The sequence below is a fragment of the Poecilia mexicana genome, unplaced genomic scaffold (assembly GCF_051168715.1).
Source record: "Poecilia mexicana isolate PSO_F unplaced genomic scaffold, ASM5116871v1 scaffold_14, whole genome shotgun sequence".
NCBI lineage: Eukaryota > Metazoa > Chordata > Actinopteri > Cyprinodontiformes > Poeciliidae > Poecilia > Poecilia mexicana.
The window spans coordinates 8,358,625-8,378,690 of NW_028263383.1; the positions used below are offsets into that span (position 1 = coordinate 8,358,625).

Genomic DNA, 20,066 nt, shown 5'->3' on the forward strand with positions numbered 1-20,066 from the left:
TACTACTGATCAAACAGGTGCTCTTTATTTATTTTGTCTTGAAACTCTTTTTAATAGTAAACATTTGAGCGATAAGCAGGATGTTGCCCTTCCTTTTTCGTCACTCAGTGAGATTTGACACCTTGTTCGGGCCCATATCATCACCATGGTGACGATTTACAGCATGTTTCATCCCTGAAGACACGTCTCCCATAGCAACAAATGTTTAGTCGCAGCAGCACCCTCTCAGAGTCATTTTAGACTGATCATTTTGTTTTTTATGGTCTTAATGTGACAACCAGGCGTGCAGAATAAACAAACACGCTTCACAGCTTCACAGATGAATTAAATTAATCTGAATCTACAGAAAAATATGTGAAAATGGCATTTTAATCTTTGTCTTCTTGCAGTGAGGCGCTGGCTCTGGTGCAGCAGATTAATATAAAACTATAGTGACACCTAGTGGTTTAAATACGCCAACGAGCTCCATGGTAAACTAATGTCAGAAAAACCAGGCAGTTTTTAAATATTTTGGAAATTGAAGACTTCTTAATATGACATAAATTCAACTTAAGATTAAAAATTCAAGTCAAACTACGATTCATCGACATTTTCAGTTTCAAAAGTATGAATCCCCACCTTTCCCAGCATATATTTCATTATATATAGCACTTTATTTAATTTCACATTTATTTATATATAAGAAATATTAATGGAAAGATAACTTATAAATTTAATATACATAAAATATGATTGCTATATCAAATCTGATTATAATTAACAATTACTGAGCTAATGACAAAAGCAAAGATGAGAATCCAAGCTGCTGATTAAACCAGTTTGTAAATAGGTTTTCCATAGATCACAATACACATCCAGGTACTTGGGACTTGGAGGTACATTTCTGGTTTTGGAGAAACACACAGGCACAGCATAAAAGTTACTTGTAAGTAGGGTCGGAACTACATATTATTCAGGTGGATGCGAAAACATAAATCGGCGCACCTTCCCACCCCCCACCCGAAGGAAGGTACGGGTACATCAGGGTGAAGGAGCGTAGAAAACATACGCTCGCTCTACTCCCACCCCCCTGAGACGAAGACACGTGAAAGGTAAAACTCACTATATTTACCCCGTTATGTGTGCGAGGTGAAGGAGCGTAAAGGGCGCGCTGAAGCGTATGCGAAGACTTCATCGGAGCGCCGCCCCCTCCAGACGGCGCCCCCTCTGGTGCAGCGGCCCTATGCGTTGCATGCGCTGCATACCCACTTTTTGCGCCACTGATACCCACTTAACTAAGTTAGTTTTGCCTTCTTTCAATTGTACTAATATATTTGCACTAAAAAGAACAAAAATACTTGATAAGATTTTTTTTTTTTGCAGTATATAAATATCTCCGTCTTCATCTGGACAACAGACTGATTTTTACATAAAATCAACTACCCAGAACTCTCTCTTCATGAGACTTTCATCGTAAAACACTGTCCTCAGTAGGAAGCTTCTTCAAACTGGATACAGACTGCTACGGGAGTTCCTGCCTGTTGATAGCTATCAGCCTCTACAACAATACTTTAAAGAAGCTTGACAGAATAATATGACTTACAACAACATTTAATCTGCCTTAGTTGGTCAATAAAGTATTTCTAAATTTAATCGAACCGAATTTGAACTGAAGGAACCATCGATGGGTATCAATGGAACAGACTCCGTGCCTGACAGACTGTACCCAGGGTAAAATGTCCCCCTCCTCTTACGTCATCACGCACCGTCAGCTGTTGACGGACTGGGGGGGGGTTCTCGCTGGTGTCGACCTCCGGGGCCGCTCTGAATGCTCTTTCCCCGGCTCTGTGCTGTCACTGCGGCCGCTTTCAAAGGCACATGTTGTTTGTGGACCGTTCAGTAACCGAACCTATGCTGCCATGATTGCTTTGTGTCGCCTGGTTCACAGAGGACTGCCGAGCATCCGGCCGTCTTGCCGTTTGTTCGCCGGACAGGTGGATGCGGCTCCCCCGGTCCGGACAGCCAGCTCATCCAGGTATCCCCGCTAGCTTCCCGGCTAACAGGTGTCCTCCACCAGCCCGGGCTGGGTACTGGTACCGCCGTGGTTCTGAGTGGAAATTATGGCGCAATGTTGGTGTTGATGTTGATTTAAACCACTCCATTATTTAACCGCTACCGTCTGTCACCTTGTAATGTCTTTAAAGCATTAACAGATTTAAATATCATTCATGCATTTTAGCAAATTTATCCAGAGTCGTTTCTTTATATAGCAGCTTCAAATCTAAAGCTAGTGGTAAAACTAAATTAAATCTGAATTTCTGAAAATGTGTCCTGAAATCTAAATGCTAATATACATGAACACCAAGCTAGCATCTCAGCTACATTGCAGGATTTCAAATACTTTTTTAAAATAAAGATTATATTTTTATCCTCCATATTCTTAGAATTTGTGCCTTAGGAATCGGTTACAAATCCTAATCTATATTTTATTCGTTTGTCTAAAAGATTTTGAATACATTTTAAGATTATATGGATATATGCTATATCTGCATGTTTTGGCCTGTGGATGATCTGTGTGATTTTCATATTACACGTATCTCTTAGTTGTAGAAAGAAAATATGTGACCAAGCTAATTCCTAAGGTTAAATATTACATATGAATAGTTCCTTTTTAAACATTGGCTCGAACTAAAAAAATATCAGCACTGACTTTTTTTTTTAAGTTGCATTCTTGCAGATATTTATTTTAAGTAACAGCAGGGTTCCTGTTAGACATGCTGGGAGATTCTGAGTAACACTGAGTAAAACTAATACGGTGTCACATAGATAGATAGATAGATAGATAGATAGATAGATAGATAGATAGATAGATAGATAGATAGATAGATAGATAGATTATTACTGAATGTATGACAAAAACATGAGTTCTATCTATATTTTAAAAAGAAAATTAGGCTGAGGTAGTAATAACTTACTTAACTTTTAAAATACATTTGCTACTCTCATGTATTTGATCGTCACAACAGTAAATTTAGCAATAAAGGCTATTGATGTGAATATCTGTGCTGCACCAGCAGATGGAAGCAAAGTAATTTACTCAAAGATTATCTATGGATTGGAAAATAGTATTGCATAACATCTTGTGGCGCTCTGTTTAATTGGTACATTCTCCTCATCAGGCTAGAAAACAAAGATACTCTGATTGTTTTTGTCATCAGAATCTGTGACTACTGAACATTTATCAACCCTCCTCAACTTGAATGTGTTTTTCTCCCGCTCAGTCCTGTCAACTTGACTTATGACGTGTTTGATGGTAAAGGAGAGAGCACTCCCCTGGTGTTTCTCCACGGCCTCTTCGGCAGTAAATCCAACTTCCACTCCATCGCCAAGTCCTTGGTGCAGCGCACAGGCCGAAAGGTAACGCATTGATGAAGACTTCACACCCGTCTGTTGTTACGTCTGGAACGGTTCGTCATTGTGCGCTCGCTTTTGTCCGCAGCCGCTCGTCAATAGCTCTTTTTAGAGAAATTGGACATGTGCTGGCAGCAGTCATTTGATGCCGCCTCTCGGCTGATAAATGACACCTGCTTGGCTCAACTTGAATACGTTTGTCACAACACCTCTTTTGTTGGTGACGTCAGGGCTTCCCGGGCTGAGAAAATTCGCTCTGTTGCCTCCTTTTCCCCCATTCCAAGTGTCTTACCTGTCCTTTGTCCAGTCAGGTGTTGACTGTAGATGCCCGTAACCACGGTAACAGCCCTCACACTCCAGAGCTGACCTATGAAGCGATGGCCGCTGATTTGAAACATCTCCTCAGCCAGCTGCACATCGAGAAGTGCGTCCTGATCGGCCACAGCATGGGCGGGAAGACCGCCATGACAACCGCTCTGACACAGGTGGGCGATCCCTAAATGTCAGCGTGTGACGAGGCGACGCTGCCATCTACACCGACCTTTTAGGTCAGAGAGGATTCAGGCACTGGCTCATTTTTAACATGAGATAATGACACAGCAAAGTTCACACCTAAATGAAATTTAATATTTAATTTGGGTTACAACACTTGAATTATCTGGTATCTTGTTTCTTTTGGATTCATTACGTCTCTCTTATCAGAATCACATTTGCTAACAGTGAACAGTTTTAGCTTATAAATGAACTCATAAGGCAGGAATGTCAAACTCATTTTTAATTTGGGCCATATCGAGATTATGAACGTCCTTAAAACTTTTTAGTAAACCTCTAAAATATGAATAAATATCTGCCTCTGCACTCGATGAGTCCTTCTTAAAGTTATATAAAACCAAACATTGATGTAATGTGGCAGAATACATGAGAAAACAACAGAAAAAGATTATGGCCACGGAAAAATACAAGAATTCTGACTTTAGTCTTGTGGGGTCAAAGGTCAGAATTCTGAGGATTTTGACTGAGTTTTTCTCAGAATTCTGACTTTTTATCTTAAAAGACTAAAGTCAGAATAATATTCTGAGAAGAAATTCAGATAATTTTTTCCTGTGGCCCAAATTCTCTTCCATTGAAAACTACTTTAATTTAATTGATAAAATATTATTTAAGCATACTGTGGTTATTTTCAATGTTCTGTCTACATGTCCCTCTGGGCCACATAGACTTGCTTATTAACTTATTTATCCTCTATGCTAATTAGTCCTAACGTCCTTAAAGTTAAATGTTGGTATTTTAAACTTCTAATCAGGTCCTTCAAAGCTGAGATTCCTGTTTTTCCTCACAGCCAGGCCTGTAAAAACAACAAATTTAGTCCCAGTAATTTTTGCAATAAACGATAATATTGTTGTTTTGAGACTGTTTTAAGGTATTATATCGATGTTAACTTGAAAATAATTCAAGTTAACAAATTATTTGTTAAGTTAACCAATAATTTGCCTTTTGAAAAACCAATGAATTAGAATTTTGTAACTAACAATTCACGTTAGGATAAAACACGACAACAAATTAAAGTCACAACCTAAACCACAAATAAAATGGATTATAATGTCTAAAAGAATATTAATCATCAGAACGGAAATGATCACGTTTATTTTAATTGCGGCAGGCTTGTCCGCAGCTGCCAGTCTCAGCGTCTCTTTGTTGTTGTTTGCAGCCCAGTTTGGTGGAGCGGCTGGTGGTGGTGGACATCAGCCCGGCCCAGACCACGACGCGCACCAACTTCCGCTACTACATCCAGGCCATGCAGGAGATGAAGATCTCCACTGACATCCCTCGCTCCACCGCCAGGCGGATGGCTGAGGATCAGCTGCGGAGCTTAGTGAAGGTTCGAAACGCCGCGTCTTTATTTCACTCCAGCACCATTCATCCCACAGGCCAAAATCCTGGAAAAAGTGTAGATTTGTTCCTTCTCCCGACTTATTGTTTCATCCATAAGAGTGTTTAATACCTGCTTACACTTTGTTATATTCTAATTTATTTAATATGACTGTATTAGTTAGTTTATTTTGTTAAATTTTTGAGGTTTACACATTTGGTAACACTTTATTTGAAGTTGTGTGCATAAAACCGACATGATGCTGACATGACGGGCTCTTCATGACAGTTTATGAAGTGTCATCTGGGAAATAACACTTTTAATTGAATTTTAATGGAAATGTTAATGAAACTTTGCATTAAAATATATTTATTTACCTGCCAGTCTCATTCACACCCCTACAAATAAAGTGTTACCCAACATTTTAACATTTGATTTTACTTAATACTCCCCTTTGAACCTAATACTGTTAATTTAATACTGTTAGCTGTAATAACTTCAGTTCAAGTAATACATGCTTCTTCTCTCCTGCTGTGCCGGTAACATGCAGTGTGTTTGTGTTTTTTATTAGCCAGTCATGACAGCAAATGCAGCATAAATAAATAACATCTGATCATTTTTCAGTGCAGGAAAAGGGCAAGTATGTAAGAAGAATTTTGTATTTTGAAAGGGAAGTTAACACCGTATTCTAAGTGGCTGAAGTTTTTATGAAGTTGTTTCGTCATGCTGTTGTTAGGCAAACGAACAGAGAACAGAGCTGGAAGCAGAGAGAGAGGGAGAGTCAGGCAGGTTAAACGAGTCGCAGGTAAGTTTCACACCGATGAGGGAAAAACAAAAAGGTTTAAAAACAGAACAACTTAATTACAAGAACTGAAGTCCAGTTGCTTTTTTTAAAACCTTGTTTTGGTTTTGTTAGTTTGATGAACTTGAGTATTTTATTGAGAAAAATCTCCTTTATTTAGACGTGTAGTGAAGCGACAACCACACTGTCGCCGTTCTTTAAATTACTTATTATTTTATGCAGTGCAGTCAATATATATTAATTTTCATTTAGTGCATACAAGATATTTAAAGAATGTATAACTTGTGGGAGAGACTACAGTACATCAATATTTATGAGGAATTGTATTACTCATTTAAACTGATTTTTATTTTCCCTGTTTTTTCTTGAAAATTCCTGATATTACTCTCAAAATGTTATTTTTTTGGCAGAAATTTTGCACTTTTTATGTACTTTTCTCCATATATCAGGGTCATTGTAGTCATAGAAAATTAGTAAATTTCTGCCAAAAACTCAGAAGTTTTGTGATTAAGCTCAGAATTATTTTAGAAAACTTGGAAATTTTCAAAAAATAAAAAATTCAAACATTTTGACATTTGAAATTCAGAAATTTCCTACTATTTTTTTTTTGTAGAAAATTTCTGATACTAATCTAAAAATCAGATTTTTTGTTCCCAGTAAGTAATGTCCTTGTTTTTTCTAGAAAATGTCTGAGATCACTCTCAAAACTTCAGAGGTTTTTTGCAGAAATGTACCACTTTTTTCCTTAGAGTTACCCTTGTACGCCGCAGTAGATTTTGCACATTTTCTGTCTTGAAAGGAAGAGATCTAGTTTTCAGCTTCTTTTGGGCTCGACTGAATACATTTATTTTCAGTAATTAGACCAGGATTTGGGTCACTTTCTTTTAAAACACTGGCTGTATTTAGCCAAGTTTAAGAAAGAAGGAAAGCTGATTTGGGTGATAAAACTGGACAAACTCAGTTTTATCTTTGGTTAAAACTTTGCGTTGTACTCTGTCCCCTGTAATAACAAAATGTAATTTCCTCCCTTCGTCACAGGAGCACTCTGTGCGCCAGTTCCTGCTGACCAACCTGGTGGAGGAGAACGGACATTACTCCTGGAGGGTCAACCTGGAGGCCATCGCAGCTCACCTGGAGGAAATCATGAGTTTCCCCAGACTGGACTCCGTCTACGAGGGGCCAACGCTGTTTCTGGGCGGAGCCAGTTCTGCTTATATCAGGTAGAAAACATCACAGAAACATTTATCTTCCAATGAGGATAATAGAGATTTGATTTTATACTTTAGTAGTTTGCTGTTAGCATGTTGCTCTGGTTTGTTATTAGAGAAGTTTTCTTTTGATTGGAGCCATTGCAGAGAAATCTGTTCTGCATTTACAAACTTTGGTCATTTTAACTCATTTCTAAATGCAATAACATTATAGATATAATTCAAATTTATTCAGGATAATTTTTGTGCTTTTATATCTGATTTTAAACTAAGAAGAAACTTAAAGGTAAAAAAAAATCATGGTTTTGATTTAAAAATAAAAAATATGCATTTTTATTTTACTAAGTAAGTAAATATTTATTTTGCAAAAATAAATATTTTAATATTATTTTAAGCTGCAGTTCATTAAATACAGCAGAAGTTGTCCTATCAAAATAAAAGCATCAAACCAATAAAGTTAACCATAGATTATATAAATAAAACAAAGAAGCAACAATAAGCACTAAAAAAGGGATACAAACAAATAAGGAGTTTAATTTCGGGTTACTTACACTAATAATTTAAACTTTTAGTAGTTTTCAAACTGTAACACTTGAACTTTGAAACTAAAGTTGTTAGTCAAATTAATTGCTCCTTATTTACGACCATCTTTGTGCTTTTCTTTCCGCTGCTGTTCGCAGCTCCGACGATTACCCAGAGATCCAGAGGCTGTTCCCCAACGCCGACATCCAGTACATCCCAGACGCGAGCCACTGGATTCATGCTGACAAGCCTCTGGACTTCATCAGCTCCATCATCTCCTTCCTCCAGTCTTAGCCGCCTCCGGCCGCGCCTGCGGACTCTCTACAGCGCCTCTGAGCGTGGAGCGGAGTCGACGATAACGATCCTAATATTCGCCATAACAGGACCAAACCCGCTCTCTTTTGCAGCAGTCAGTTCTTATTTTTAAAGCCATTAGTCGTTCTGCGTAGAGGATTTTAATTTATTAGTGGTCGTAGATTATCCAGCTTGTAGATATGTTTCAGTTGACTTGTTTATAGATCCGTTTAACATCATGGGATTGTTTTTGGAGGTAATGTACTAATCCAAAGAAACTGTCATTTGCACTGTACTGTCTTTTTGTTCTTATACAGTGGATCGCAAAAGTTTACACACCTTATTTAGAAAGCCATGAAAGGATGCACTGCAAAAACACAAAATCTTACCAAGTATGTCTGGTCTCGTTTCTACACTTGAAATAAGACAAAACTAACTAAGTTACCTTGTTTTAAGCTAAAAATTCCTTAAATATTGATGAAAAAGTACTACTTCAACTTGCAGATGGTAGGAAAAACATCTCATTATAAGTTAAATTATTCCTTAACATTTTTCATTGTTATGAAATAATTGACTTAAAACAAGCTCCTATATCTCGCTAAGCTGCTTCTTAATTAGTTTTGTCCTTTTTGAAGTGAACGATGATATTTGCACTAGGAACTAGACCAAAAATACTTGGTAAAATATTGTTTTTGCAGTGTAATAAATCATTGTAAACATCATGGGGACACAAATCCTGTTCATTTCTAGTGGAAAATGGAAATCTGTTACAGAGAAAGTCCAAATATTCAAACAAATGGAAGCACTTTTTGATTTAATTTCAGCTTTTAGTCTGCTTTAGAAAGACTCACAACCCCTCGTCTTGACTTAACCATATTCGACATCGTCCCTCCACAGCCCAAAACTCCCTGATGTTCATAATTTCTTTAACATGAAGCGAAGTAACCCCATGTCATGATGCTGCCACTGCCATGTTTCACTATGTAGTGTTGCTTTGTGCCAAACCGATCTCATGAAATTATAGCCCTGAAACTCAGTTTTTATTTCTTTAAACCAAAGTGTTATTAATAAAATGCACCTTTCTTTTTTTTTTTTTTACTTTAATCTTTAACTCAAACAAACAGAGAATCCCAGGCTGTTCCCCAGCGAATCGTAGAAAACTCCCAGTTCTTGTCGGATGCCTCTACTGGTCCTTCATTTCTGTCTTATAAGCTCGGCTTTTATCTTTGCATCAAATGTTTTTGAATCGCAGAATTTTCTGATTACTTCAGACTGTCTTCCTAGAGCCATGCTTTTCATATAATGTGGATTTTTCTCTGAACATCACCTTCATATAGGAACCTTTTTAGGCCAATGGATAGAAATTAGCTTGACTTCAGGTTCACCAGTTTTACTGTAATTGATAGAAAACTAAAAGCTGAAATTCAGTCAAAAAGTGCTTCACGTATGCAGACTTGATTATTACGTCAAACAAAAGTTGCATTAAAATTCAAAATAAGTTGGTTATGTGCAGAGTTGCGAGAGCCGCTGTATTTATGTCAGTTTTGTGAGGGAAGTGTTTTCTGTGTTTGCGGATGTGAGTTAAAGCAGCACTGCGGTAAAATAAAAACTATCTGAGGAGGTTTTGGACCAAACTCTGGTCCGTACTGTAACTTTGTGGTTCGTAATAGTGGTTTATTAAGAATGTTCGATGCTAGTCGGTTAATTCGTTATAAAAACAACCCCTCTCAGAGCGCTGGTTATATTTTTATGCTAACATATTTATTATCTACTGGATTCAAGCTGAAACTTTTTCAATGCAGTATTAACACAAACTCTTTCCTGATTCTCTCAGGCTGCGACTTGAAACGCTCGGTCTTAATTTTTCCTTTGTGTCTGGCGACAAGCCGTGGTGACATTGTTGTGTCTCTGTAGTTGGTCAGTGTTTTCCCTGTTTACTGCCCGTGTATTCCAGTTATCTTTATGAATAAGGCACAAGGCTAAGTGAGTATATCACAAAGTATATATGCTGCAGCGACATATGTAGGTTCCCAATCGCAGTGGTTTTGATTTAATTTCAGTCTCCTCGGCGTCGAGTTTGTTCCAGTAGTGAAACTGCCACATGTGAGAATAAGCAGGGTGTTCATTTATTTGTATGAGCCTCTTTTGTCAAGAGGTCGTTTGCTTCTGTAAAACTTTAATAAGATTCTATAACGATGTTCAGTAGACTTTTAGATTGGCAGCTGGGTTGCCAGGTCTGTGTGAATTAACATTTAAAGCACTAAATGTTTACTACAATCAGTGTTTTATGTTTGAATAGAGAAAAAGACTAAAAAAAAAACTCAGATTAAATTAAATTATACTGACTTAAATTATTTTTATAAACCTCAACGATTAAATCCTCCTCCCGCAGGATGGATTTGTGTTGTGGCACAATTTAAGAGATTGTCAGGGGGACATTTGAATGCAGATTTTGTAGTTTAAAAAAATATTTAAAAGGAGAACTGTCTGCCAACATGGGTTTGTTTGAAGACTGTAATGATTTGGTCAGGATTGTATTCTCTGACACTATGCGCATGCCTTTTCAGCTGTTACCTTTCTGTGCTGTGTACATCTTTGTTTGTTCAACATGTTCCCACAGTGGAGGCACTTACTCTGAATAATGGAAATATATAAATTTTAAATGTTCACTACATCCATATAGAAGTGGATTATATATAAATATATATAAATTGCTGGAGATATTATACAATAAAATGTCTAAAACCTGTAAAAATGTTGAGCTTTCAGTAAAAATGTATTTATTTATACCAAGTTGTAACTGTACTTTTAGGTTCTTTACATGTTGCGGTATTCAGTAATGTTTTGCACGATTAGCAACAGATCCAAGGTGCAAAACATGTTTTCCAGCAGAAAATTAATTATCAAGCTGCTTGAATCTTTTTAAATACTATTGGTTTTGACAAAATTATCTGGAGATTAAAATTTAGTTTTTTTTGTTATTCTTCAGTTTGGCAGAAAAGTCAGAAACTTAGGAATCCAATTATTTTCAGGTCTGTGAACACACCATACTTGAAGCTAACAACACCCTTCAGTGTGTACGCTGTTGCAGAGGGAAGACTTGATCATTTTCAGCATCAATTTCTTTCTTTTTTTAACTGAAGTCAGAAGAAGCTGTTTTATGAAAACTGATTTTCATCTTTCATTTCCAACTTACTTGCTTCAATAAGCAATAATCTATCAAATCTGCTCATAGTCTCCTTCACTGAAATGTGATGTTCTAATAAAAATTATATTTGAGCACCAGGTGGCTCTGAGTTATTTAAAACACGGGTCACAATCGGTCATTTCATAGGACTTGACAAGCAATAAATATCACTTTTTATTGCTTGAACCACAAAGTATGTAAGATTATTTATTTCTGTAATTTTGATCAAAATTACATCATTAAGAAAATACTCATTTGTTGAAGTTCATGTCAATAAAATAAAAGAACAATAGTTCTGTTTATTCAGAAACCATAAAATGGTCATAATAGCAAAACCCTTTTTTACAAACACAGCCTCCACTTACATCAATAAATAACGAAGGCTGAAAAAACATCCTGAATGCTTTAGATTGTAGTTTACATGGTTTGTTGATTTTGTAATTTTGAGTTGGAAAAAAATTAATTCAGGTTAATTGTGCATCCAAAACTCTGTGAAAAATATCAGAAGTTGTTAGCATTTCTAATAGGTTGTAGCACGTTGTCAATATATTCTTTACTATTTGACAAACAGGACTTGAGAAAAATATGTGCTTGTTTTTCTCATAATAGTTAACTTGGTTTCTGCTCACAACAATTCAAGAGTCCCGACATGCAACTAGAGCAAGATCGAGTAAATATAACTACTTACTAAATATTTCTCTATTCCTGGACTGGAGAATGTCTCCTCTTCAAACCTGAGTCACATCAAAACTAAAAGCTCAGCAGATTCATGTGAGACCGGCTTTCTGGTGTCGAACTGGACTCCCATCATCCTGACCAGTCAAATGAAGAAGCAGCATGTTTTTAATCCATGAGTCTTTAGAAAGATCCAGTCTATTAAATGTCCTGACGGCTTCAATCAAGCGAAACCGCCTGGAAGCCATCGTCTGCCCTGCCCCACTCCTTCTCCTGCTCGGCTGCGTCCTGATACCCGAGGCGAGGCCTGCTCTTCTTCAGCTTGTCCCGCCAGGTTCGCGTCCCGCCGCTGGAAGCAGCAGCGAGCGGAGAAGCAGGCATGCTGGGAGTTAGAGGAGGAGAACTGGCAGATTTGTTCACAAAGATCTGGTTGGAATTGGTGGTGGGAGGTGCAGGTGACGTGTACGGGAAGTTGACCGGCCGCTGGATGGGAGGCTGCTTGTTTCTCCGCAACAGGCCCTTGCGAGAAGATTTATTCTGGGCCTGCTGCTCTGCCAGCTGCTGGCTCAGCACCTGCTGCTGGAGGAGCCGCTGAAAGTCCTCCTGAGGAGAGCCAAGAGAGAAAACAATGTTAAGAGACAATGATATATGTGCCTCTTGTATCAAGAGAGGTCGTTTGCTTCTGTAAAACTTTAATAAGAAACATTGATTCTATGGGCCGGAAATTTCGCGCTTGCGCACAATGCCTGAGGGCAAAAAGATCATCTTTTTACACTCTATCCGTAGCAATTCAGTTAACTAAATAAAACCTGAAGATATTGGTATTATTAAATAAATGCAGTACACCACAGCAAAGGTAAAAAATAAAATTTAAAAAATAGCGCAAAAAACGACTCGGAATCACATTTTTCTCCTCGCTTTCTGTGTCGGTTACGTTACGCGTAGACTCATTGCCATAGCAACTGACAACAACGGCGCTTTAAGTTTCTAGATACAACACTAAAAACACACTGAAACATTCAGTCCGTTACAGTTTCAGGTTTTTAGGCTTGATGTATATTTTGCAATTATTAATAAGTGTTCGCTGTGGCAGATTAGCGACCGCTGCTATTAGCTAAGCTAACTCAGCGGTGGTTGATTAGCTAACTTAAATTCTGCTCTACTATCTGTCAGATAGTAAAGGTGTTTATGTCGCCTCTTTTTATTTTTTTGACTGAACCGAAACACACCAAATTCCACATCACATCCATACAGGAGACGATCACATCTACACGTTAAGGTTGTCGAGTCAAGCGCAGTAGCGTGTTTATTAAAGTGACAAACACTTTGCTTTCAAATTTTCCATGTTAAATTATAAATATCATAATCCCATACAGATGTAATTTTTTTTATATGAGGGGTACATTTTATTAAACGTTTAAAATAACACTTTCTTTTGTCTACCTTGCTTTTGAAAGTGAAATATAAATTGACTATCTTCTCATTTAATGTTTTTTTTATGTTAAATATTTTCTCAGTGCATGAATGTAAAGGCAATAATCAATAACAAATGATAATGTTGTGCTCTTTAGTGAATGAATAAACTGGGTGTACTCAAACACACCTACATGAAAAACAATGACTAAACATATTCTTGACTCTTCTCAAACTCCCATGCAGAAGATGAATAAAAATGTATCTATTAGTAACAAGATTCTCATATTACTCATGTTAAATTAAAAAAAAGAATTGAAGGGAAAATTATTTACACACTTATACCATTAAATCTGAATTATTCAAACTGTTTTGGGAGCATGTTGGTGAAATTTTTCTCAATGAAACACTGTCTGCATGAATGTTAAACTGGTCCAGCAGCAGATTGACTCACTGATATTAGAAAAACGGACAAAGCTGTAAATGTTTTACACCTCAAAGAGCAAAAAGAGAAGGTGAGAATTTACAGAAAGTAGATATAGCAAATCTATCTAGTCCTTGATATTTAATAAGCCTTTTTTAAATAGTTGTCTCCCATAAAGACATGATTTGTTGTCCAATTTACTCTGCTGATCTATCCCACAAAAACACAGAAGTTTTGAGCTATAACATGACAAAATCTAAAGGGGTTTAACAGCTACTCATGGAGCTAAATCGGGACCATAAAGTTTGTTCAAAAAAAAAAAAAAAAAGCTAAATTTAAAAAATTAAACTGAAAAAAGTTTTGAAATTCAAAGTTTGAAAAAAAATTTAACTGAAAAAATGTAAAGCTACTTTACAGAGTGAATGTTTTTTATCAGTTTCAGATTTTTTTTTTATTTGAACAAACTTTATGGCCCCAATTTAGCTCCATACTATCCCATCAGTTGGAAATGCATCTCAGTGTCTTGTTAAAATGTCCTGTTCTAATTATTTTATACCATTATTTGGAATTAAAACTTAATCCATAACTAATTTCATATAATAGCTGTCCATAACATATCTCTTGGTGTAAATTTGCTAAAGCTGTGGACCCAGCTCTGTGTTGTGTGTTTTTACTACATGGTGCAGGAAGCTCAGTGCAAACAGGGTGAACAAAACCCTGAGGCCAAATACCAGCTGCTGCTAATGAGCGTCAGATGCTCATTGCAATGTAAATTAGTTTTAATTGGAGTTTCTGCCTGCGTCATTTATCTCCTAACCTGGCCTTTATTAAAATCTTCTATGTCACTTTTTGTTTCTGCTCAACATTTCCAGGCTTTTCTTGGTGAGTTTCACGTTTTACTCTCTGTTGACTTTAGTTCTGTGTTTACCCAAAGAACACACCCTTCCTCTGCTTCTGCCGAACATTGAACCCGTCTCTGGTTTACCTTCCAGGCCTCCAGCTCCAGCGACAGCTCCAGACGTTTCTGTGCCGCTTCCAGCAGCTGGTTGTTCAGCGCCATCATCTCCGTCTTACTCCGTAGCACCTCGCCCTCCATCGCCTTCTTCCTGTGCAGCAAAAACAGAAGAAATGAATCACTCCTTAGAATAGATTTACGGCTTTCAGCTTCCGTTTTCTGCCTGAAGTCTTGATTTGGGGAAAAACGACAAAAAGTAGTGCAACAGTTTGTGTGGGAACTCACTTCTCTATGGCCTCGTCTCTGTCCCTCAGAGCCTGCTGCAGGACAGCACTCTCCTCTGCTCCACTTACTCCAGATTTTGAATCCTGAACGGAGAATCAACCATAAGAGGCATTATAAAAACACAGTTCAGTTTAAATTAGTTGTTTCTTATTTGGATTAGTTACAAAATCTTATTTGGATTAGTTGCAGTTCCCTGCATCTACTCCTCCTGCGGTTCACACATTCAACATCAACAACAAAAAACACATAACATGCATGGATTACATTTTATTTGAATCAAATAGCCTTTATGTTATGGAAAGATATGACAACATATAAGGATCATTGTAACTACAAAAAAAAAAAAAAAAAAAAAGTACATTTCCACCAAAAAAATCCAAAATGTTCTAGAACAAAAGGAAATTTCTGAGCTCCAAAAGCTAATCTCAGAATTTCTGTTTTATTTCACCAATGTTTGACTTTTGAAGCTCAGACATGTCCTTGTTTTTTCTAAAACATTTCTGAAATTTTTGACATAAATGTACTCTTCCTTGTTTTTGTGTACAACGCCCCTAAATAATATGTCAGACAATCAAATCTTGCCATAAAAGAGAATACTCTGGTTTTTAAGAAAATGGCCGCTTATCAGTTATTTGTTAGTTGATTGATAAGAGCAATTAACTTTAGATTGTCGACACCTTGCATTACTAGTAAATCATAACCCAGTTTATGACTTCCTCTTTAATAATTGACGCAGAGCAACAAGAATCTCAGATACTTTCAGGCATAAACTTGTAAGACCACATAGCTGAGCTTAACCCCCTGGGTGGAGTCCTCATCTCAGCGATCCATTTTTCAGTGAACAATGCTTCACCAGATCACGCAGGCCTTTCAAAAGCTGCTTCAGGGGAAATTTTGAGGATATGATGATTTTGGTGCCCTGCCAAAACGAATCAGTTATCCTTTATCTTTACAAAAGTGAAACCATCTTTAAATAACTTGGATCTTAATCACTTGTTTAAAGGAATAAGAGCCAGGGATGTCTTATGGTTGTTTTGTTTTTATACACAAAATCTCTTTCTGAGCTCCTATTTTTTTATTCTGTTTGTTTCAACCACTGATGTTTTAAAAAGTATACAAAAAAGCAGTTTTCTGTGTAAACTAGTCTCCACTTTTGTCTCAGCTCATTCATTTCTCAGGAATGAGCTGAGAAAACACTCTTGTGAGAGACATGCCGACTGAAATCAACCGAAACTAAAGGAATGCAGGTGAAACTACCAAAAGTATTCATCCTTTTCACATTTCGTCAAATTGGAAACACAAACTTCTGTCAGGTTAGAAAAAAAATAAACATTTTCACCTTGATGTAAAACCCTTTGTGTGGCAAAAAATAAACAATGAACCTAATCCTGAGCACCAAGCCCACAATAGCACAGGGGGAGAGGTACACTACAAAATAATTTATTGGAAAATATTAGTAGTATTTTGTAACCTAAAGAGACCAACCCCAAATGTGAAACATGATAGCAGAAGCAGTATCCCACAGCGAAGCTTTTCCCGAGCAGATACAGGGGAACTGAGTTAACAGGAAAAAAGGATAGAGCTGAATGATGACAATCTGTTACAGGCTGCAAACCATTTAAGATTATAAAGGTTACATTCACACTGCAGCCTGAAGTGACCCAATCCGATGTTTGTTTGTTTTTTCCTTAATGAGATCTGAATATCATTGATACTCAACAAAACGTCACTACCCCGCCTGGTTCGCGCAAGGAAAACAACAACCATGGCGGACAATAATGAGAAATAAGTTGTTAATATGCTGGCTATGGACGGACATCAACTTCAAAATCGTAAGATATGTTACACCATTAACAAAGACGTTTACTTTCGCAAACACCGAGCACTTCTTTTTAATGGCGGTAGGTGAAAACAAGCGCGAAAACGTCACACGCTCGCTACGTGTGACGTTATCGCACTCTCTACTGCGCATGTTCACTGGGGAGAGCACATACACGTCGCATATACTTGGAAGTGGGATCTACCACGCCAAAAGAAAAAAGTCCGATTTCACAAAAAAAACGGAATTGTGTGAAATTATCCTTAGAAGTTTCCCTTTCAAAAAGACAATAATTGTTGGTATATTTATACATTGATTAAAAACTGATTGTAATGATGGAAAACTTTAAGAATGAATAAATACATCGAGAGTGAACAACTTCAAGGCAGGGTGTGGCTCTTACATGCTTGGTATGGCTGATTGCCAGCTGTCGAGCCACATTCTTCAGCTCCGACAGGGCAGAGTCCAGGCGGTTCTCCCCGCCTCGTGGCTCGGGTCGGCCGGATTCTGACGCGATCAGCGGCTGCAGCAGCCTTAGAACCGACAGAACCTCGTCTGTGACCTGCAATAAAGATCAAACCGACGTTATAAAGAGCTTTGCAGAGGTATGCCGTGTCCCGGCTTTGCCTACGAGCCTCACCCTCTCTCGGTGCTGACTCCAGCCGGGTCCGTCGGTGCTTCCCTGCAGTTTGTCCACCTGAGCCTTCAGCTTGATGCTCCTCCTGCGGGACAGCTCCACTTCCCTGCGGACTTCTTTGAGCTATCAAGCAACGCAACAACACTCAATTTAAGCATGTTAGCAAGGCAGGCAGGTAATTATTGCCTAAGAGGATGAACTTCATGACATTTTAACTCGTTGTAAACAGAAATTGCTAATCTAGATGCCTGAGTGAAACTATGGGTGAAAAATGCAGTTGTTCTGGCTCATAAACACTAACAAGAACTAGTACCATAATTCACTGAAGACACACCAATATGCAAATATATTTATAAAGGACAAAACTGTTTTTCAACAGAAATGTTCTTTTACAGGTTTATCTCTAGAAACTTGCCTGTATGCAAAAGTAAATCATATTTACTGCAGAGTTTTACCTCTGTTCTTTTTTTTTTTTAACTTTCTAAATATTTTGTGTAACTCCTGAAAAATATTGAAGGGCTGTAGCAGCAAGTAGCCTCCAGCAGCAGCTATCCCTTTGCAATATTAATATTTTACAACTGTGGGTGAAATAAGATTAAACAAGCAATAAAACACATCAGATAGTAGAATAAAGTAAAAAGATTAAAAAAAAAAAAAAAAAACAACTACAGAGCCTTAAAAAATATGTCATGACTTTTAACTGGAGAGGTCCAGGTCAGAGGTCAATCTGAATTTATTCCAGCATCTACACTGCAAAAACATCAAATATTGAGTATTTTTGTCTAGTTTCTACTGCAAGTATCTTTGTACAGTTAACATAGAAATACTTGGTAAGATGTTGTGTTTTTACAGTGTATCTGCCCCCTTTTCACATAAAACAATGTTTGATCAACTGTTGACTTCATGGTGTTTTCTTTGTAACTTTGTAATTTTGTGGTTTTATTTGAACCACCTTCCTGCTGACATATACAAATAAACTTGATTGATTGATAAAAAGAAAATTTGCATATTTCAAATACACACAAACAAAATAAACTAAAGCTGAAAATGAAGATGAGTTTGGACCCGTGGTGAGTTTGATGCCTCACCGTGTCGGAGACGTGCGTCAGCGTCCTGCTCCTGCCGAGCGGCCTGCCGGTGCTGATCAGGTCCGGTAAGGTTTTGTCGGCGTAGAACCTCTGGAAGGGGCTGTCTCCCGGTCCAGTCCCGGCTCCGGCCTTTAAAGAGTCCATCGCCTCCTCCGACGGCAGCTCACTTGGACTGTCCGTCTCCTCGGACTGAGTGATGCTGCGGCTGTCGCTGGCCTCATCCTCATCTTTTACGTTCAGGTCAGAGTTGAAGCAGGAGTTGATGAAAGGCATCAGATCAGAGCAGAGCCCCTCGTTGGTGCTGCTGCAGATCAGATCTTCTTCTAGATCCTCTGGGTCCATCTGTGGTTCTGGTTCTGCCGGGAGGACGGTCGTTGTGTATGATGTGGCTTTCCTCTCCTCCAGTCTGCACAGGGAGGAGTGAAGCAGGTTGCTGGAGGCCAGCCGAGGCTTCAGCTGCTCGTTGAGCTCCGAGAACGGTTTGGAGTAATCCATGACGCCTCAGAGAGAGGAAGACCATCTGAGGAAGAGCTGTAAACAGGTGGAAAACAAAGTCTTTAAAGCCAGGAGGAGGGAGAAAGGCGGTCAGAATGCGACTGAACCAGTCCTACCTGATCGCCGCGCGTCGTTACAGGATCTAACATGACATGATGTGACGTCACAGGAGGCTGTGGCTTCACGCAGCCTGTCTGGGCTTTCTTCCTCTTTTCGATTGCTACACAAACTCGTGACACAGAGACATACCAAAGCAGCAGGGAAGCAGAGAGGGCGGGGCCTCTGATGCTTAAACACAATGAAATCATCTAATCCTGACGCAGGACACCTGACTGCTGCTGGAGCCAAACATCACTGCAAAAACACAAAATCCTGCCAAGTGGTGTTTGGTCCGGTTTCTAGGGCAAATATCTCAGTTCATGTAAACATACAAGTAAGATATAGGAGCTTATTTTAAGTTAATAATTCCTTAATATTGATAAAAAGTGCTAGTTACATTGGAGGATAAATTCACTTATAACAATACATTTTCCCCATGTATAAGTTAAACAATTTACCAAAAAACAAGTACTTTTTCATCAATATTAAGGAGTTTTTGACCTAAAAAAGTTCCCATATCTTATTAAAAAGTTACTTCTAAGTTAGTTTTGTCTTATTTCAAGTATGCTAAGATATTTGCGTTAGAAACTAGACAGAAAAACCTGGTAAGATTTTGTGTTTTTGCAGTGTGCTGATAAAAACACAGATAGAAAAAGACGCTGACTGGAATAATTTACTCAAAGGAAACGAGTGCGGCTGGAATCAAACATCACTGCTAAAATTCGAAATGTTGCCTGGTGTGTTTTGGTCTAGTTTCTAGTGCAAAAGATCTTCACTTGAAATAAGTAAAGCAAACTTACAAGTAACTTTTCAGCAACATTTAACAGCTGGTTTTAAGTAAATAATTCCTTATTATTGATGAAAATTTACTAGTTACATTGGCAGATAAATTCACTTTAACAC

At 37.9% G+C, this 20,066-nt stretch overlaps 2 protein-coding genes across 3 annotated transcripts; one reads left to right on the top strand and one right to left on the bottom strand.

Moving 5' to 3' along the window:
* The first annotated feature begins 1,730 nt into the window (after positions 1 to 1,730).
* abhd11 (abhydrolase domain containing 11) lies at positions 1,731 to 10,841 on the top strand. Of its 2 annotated transcripts, none has more exons than XM_014977132.2 (6): positions 1,731 to 2,014; positions 3,261 to 3,396; positions 3,702 to 3,875; positions 5,099 to 5,269; positions 7,101 to 7,282; positions 7,951 to 10,841. In XM_014977132.2, exons 1-6 carry the CDS (start codon positions 1,899 to 1,901, stop codon positions 8,084 to 8,086), a joined length of 915 nt encoding a protein of 304 aa, XP_014832618.2. In that variant the 5' UTR covers positions 1,731 to 1,898; the 3' UTR covers positions 8,087 to 10,841. The 2 variants fall into 2 exon arrangements, with proteins under 2 accessions (XP_014832618.2, XP_087868855.1); XM_088012729.1 differs by having other exon boundaries at positions 1,875 to 2,014; positions 3,698 to 3,875.
* Positions 10,842 to 11,467: 626 nt separating this feature from the next.
* Positions 11,468 to 19,276, bottom strand: bicdl2l (bicaudal-D-related protein 2-like). Its single transcript, XM_014977114.2, has 7 exons — positions 19,181 to 19,276; positions 18,570 to 19,100; positions 17,485 to 17,604; positions 17,248 to 17,406; positions 15,026 to 15,108; positions 14,771 to 14,891; positions 11,468 to 12,551 (listed from the first exon to the last, which is right to left on the bottom strand). The coding sequence occupies exons 2-7, from the start codon at positions 19,062 to 19,064 to the stop codon at positions 12,168 to 12,170; spliced, it is 1,362 nt and encodes a 453-aa protein (XP_014832600.2). The 5' UTR covers positions 19,065 to 19,100; positions 19,181 to 19,276; the 3' UTR covers positions 11,468 to 12,167.
* Between the last annotated feature and the right edge of the window lie 790 nt (positions 19,277 to 20,066).

What these genes read in the sequence shown, in the direction of transcription:
- abhd11 (XM_014977132.2), top strand. Translation starts at nt 1,899, where the DNA reads ATGATTGCTTTGTGTCGCCTGGTTCACAGAGGACTGCCGAGCATCCGG. An exon ending in TGACAACCGCTCTGACACAG is followed by an intron (nt 3,876 to 5,098) that starts GTGGGCGATCCC and finishes TGTTGTTTGCAG; the next exon opens with CCCAGTTTGGTGGAGCGGCT. An exon ending in GCCAGTTCTGCTTATATCAG is followed by an intron (nt 7,283 to 7,950) that starts GTAGAAAACATC and finishes TGCTGTTCGCAG; the next exon opens with CTCCGACGATTACCCAGAGA.
- bicdl2l (XM_014977114.2), bottom strand. Translation starts at nt 19,064, where the DNA reads ATGGATTACTCCAAACCGTTCTCGGAGCTCAACGAGCAGCTGAAGCCT. An exon ending in AGAGACGAGGCCATAGAGAA is followed by an intron (nt 14,892 to 15,025) that starts GTGAGTTCCCAC and finishes TTTGCTGCACAG; the next exon opens with GAAGAAGGCGATGGAGGGCG. An exon ending in TGGAGCTGGAGGCCTGGAAG is followed by an intron (nt 12,552 to 14,770) that starts GTAAACCAGAGA and finishes GGCTCTCCTCAG; the next exon opens with GAGGACTTTCAGCGGCTCCT.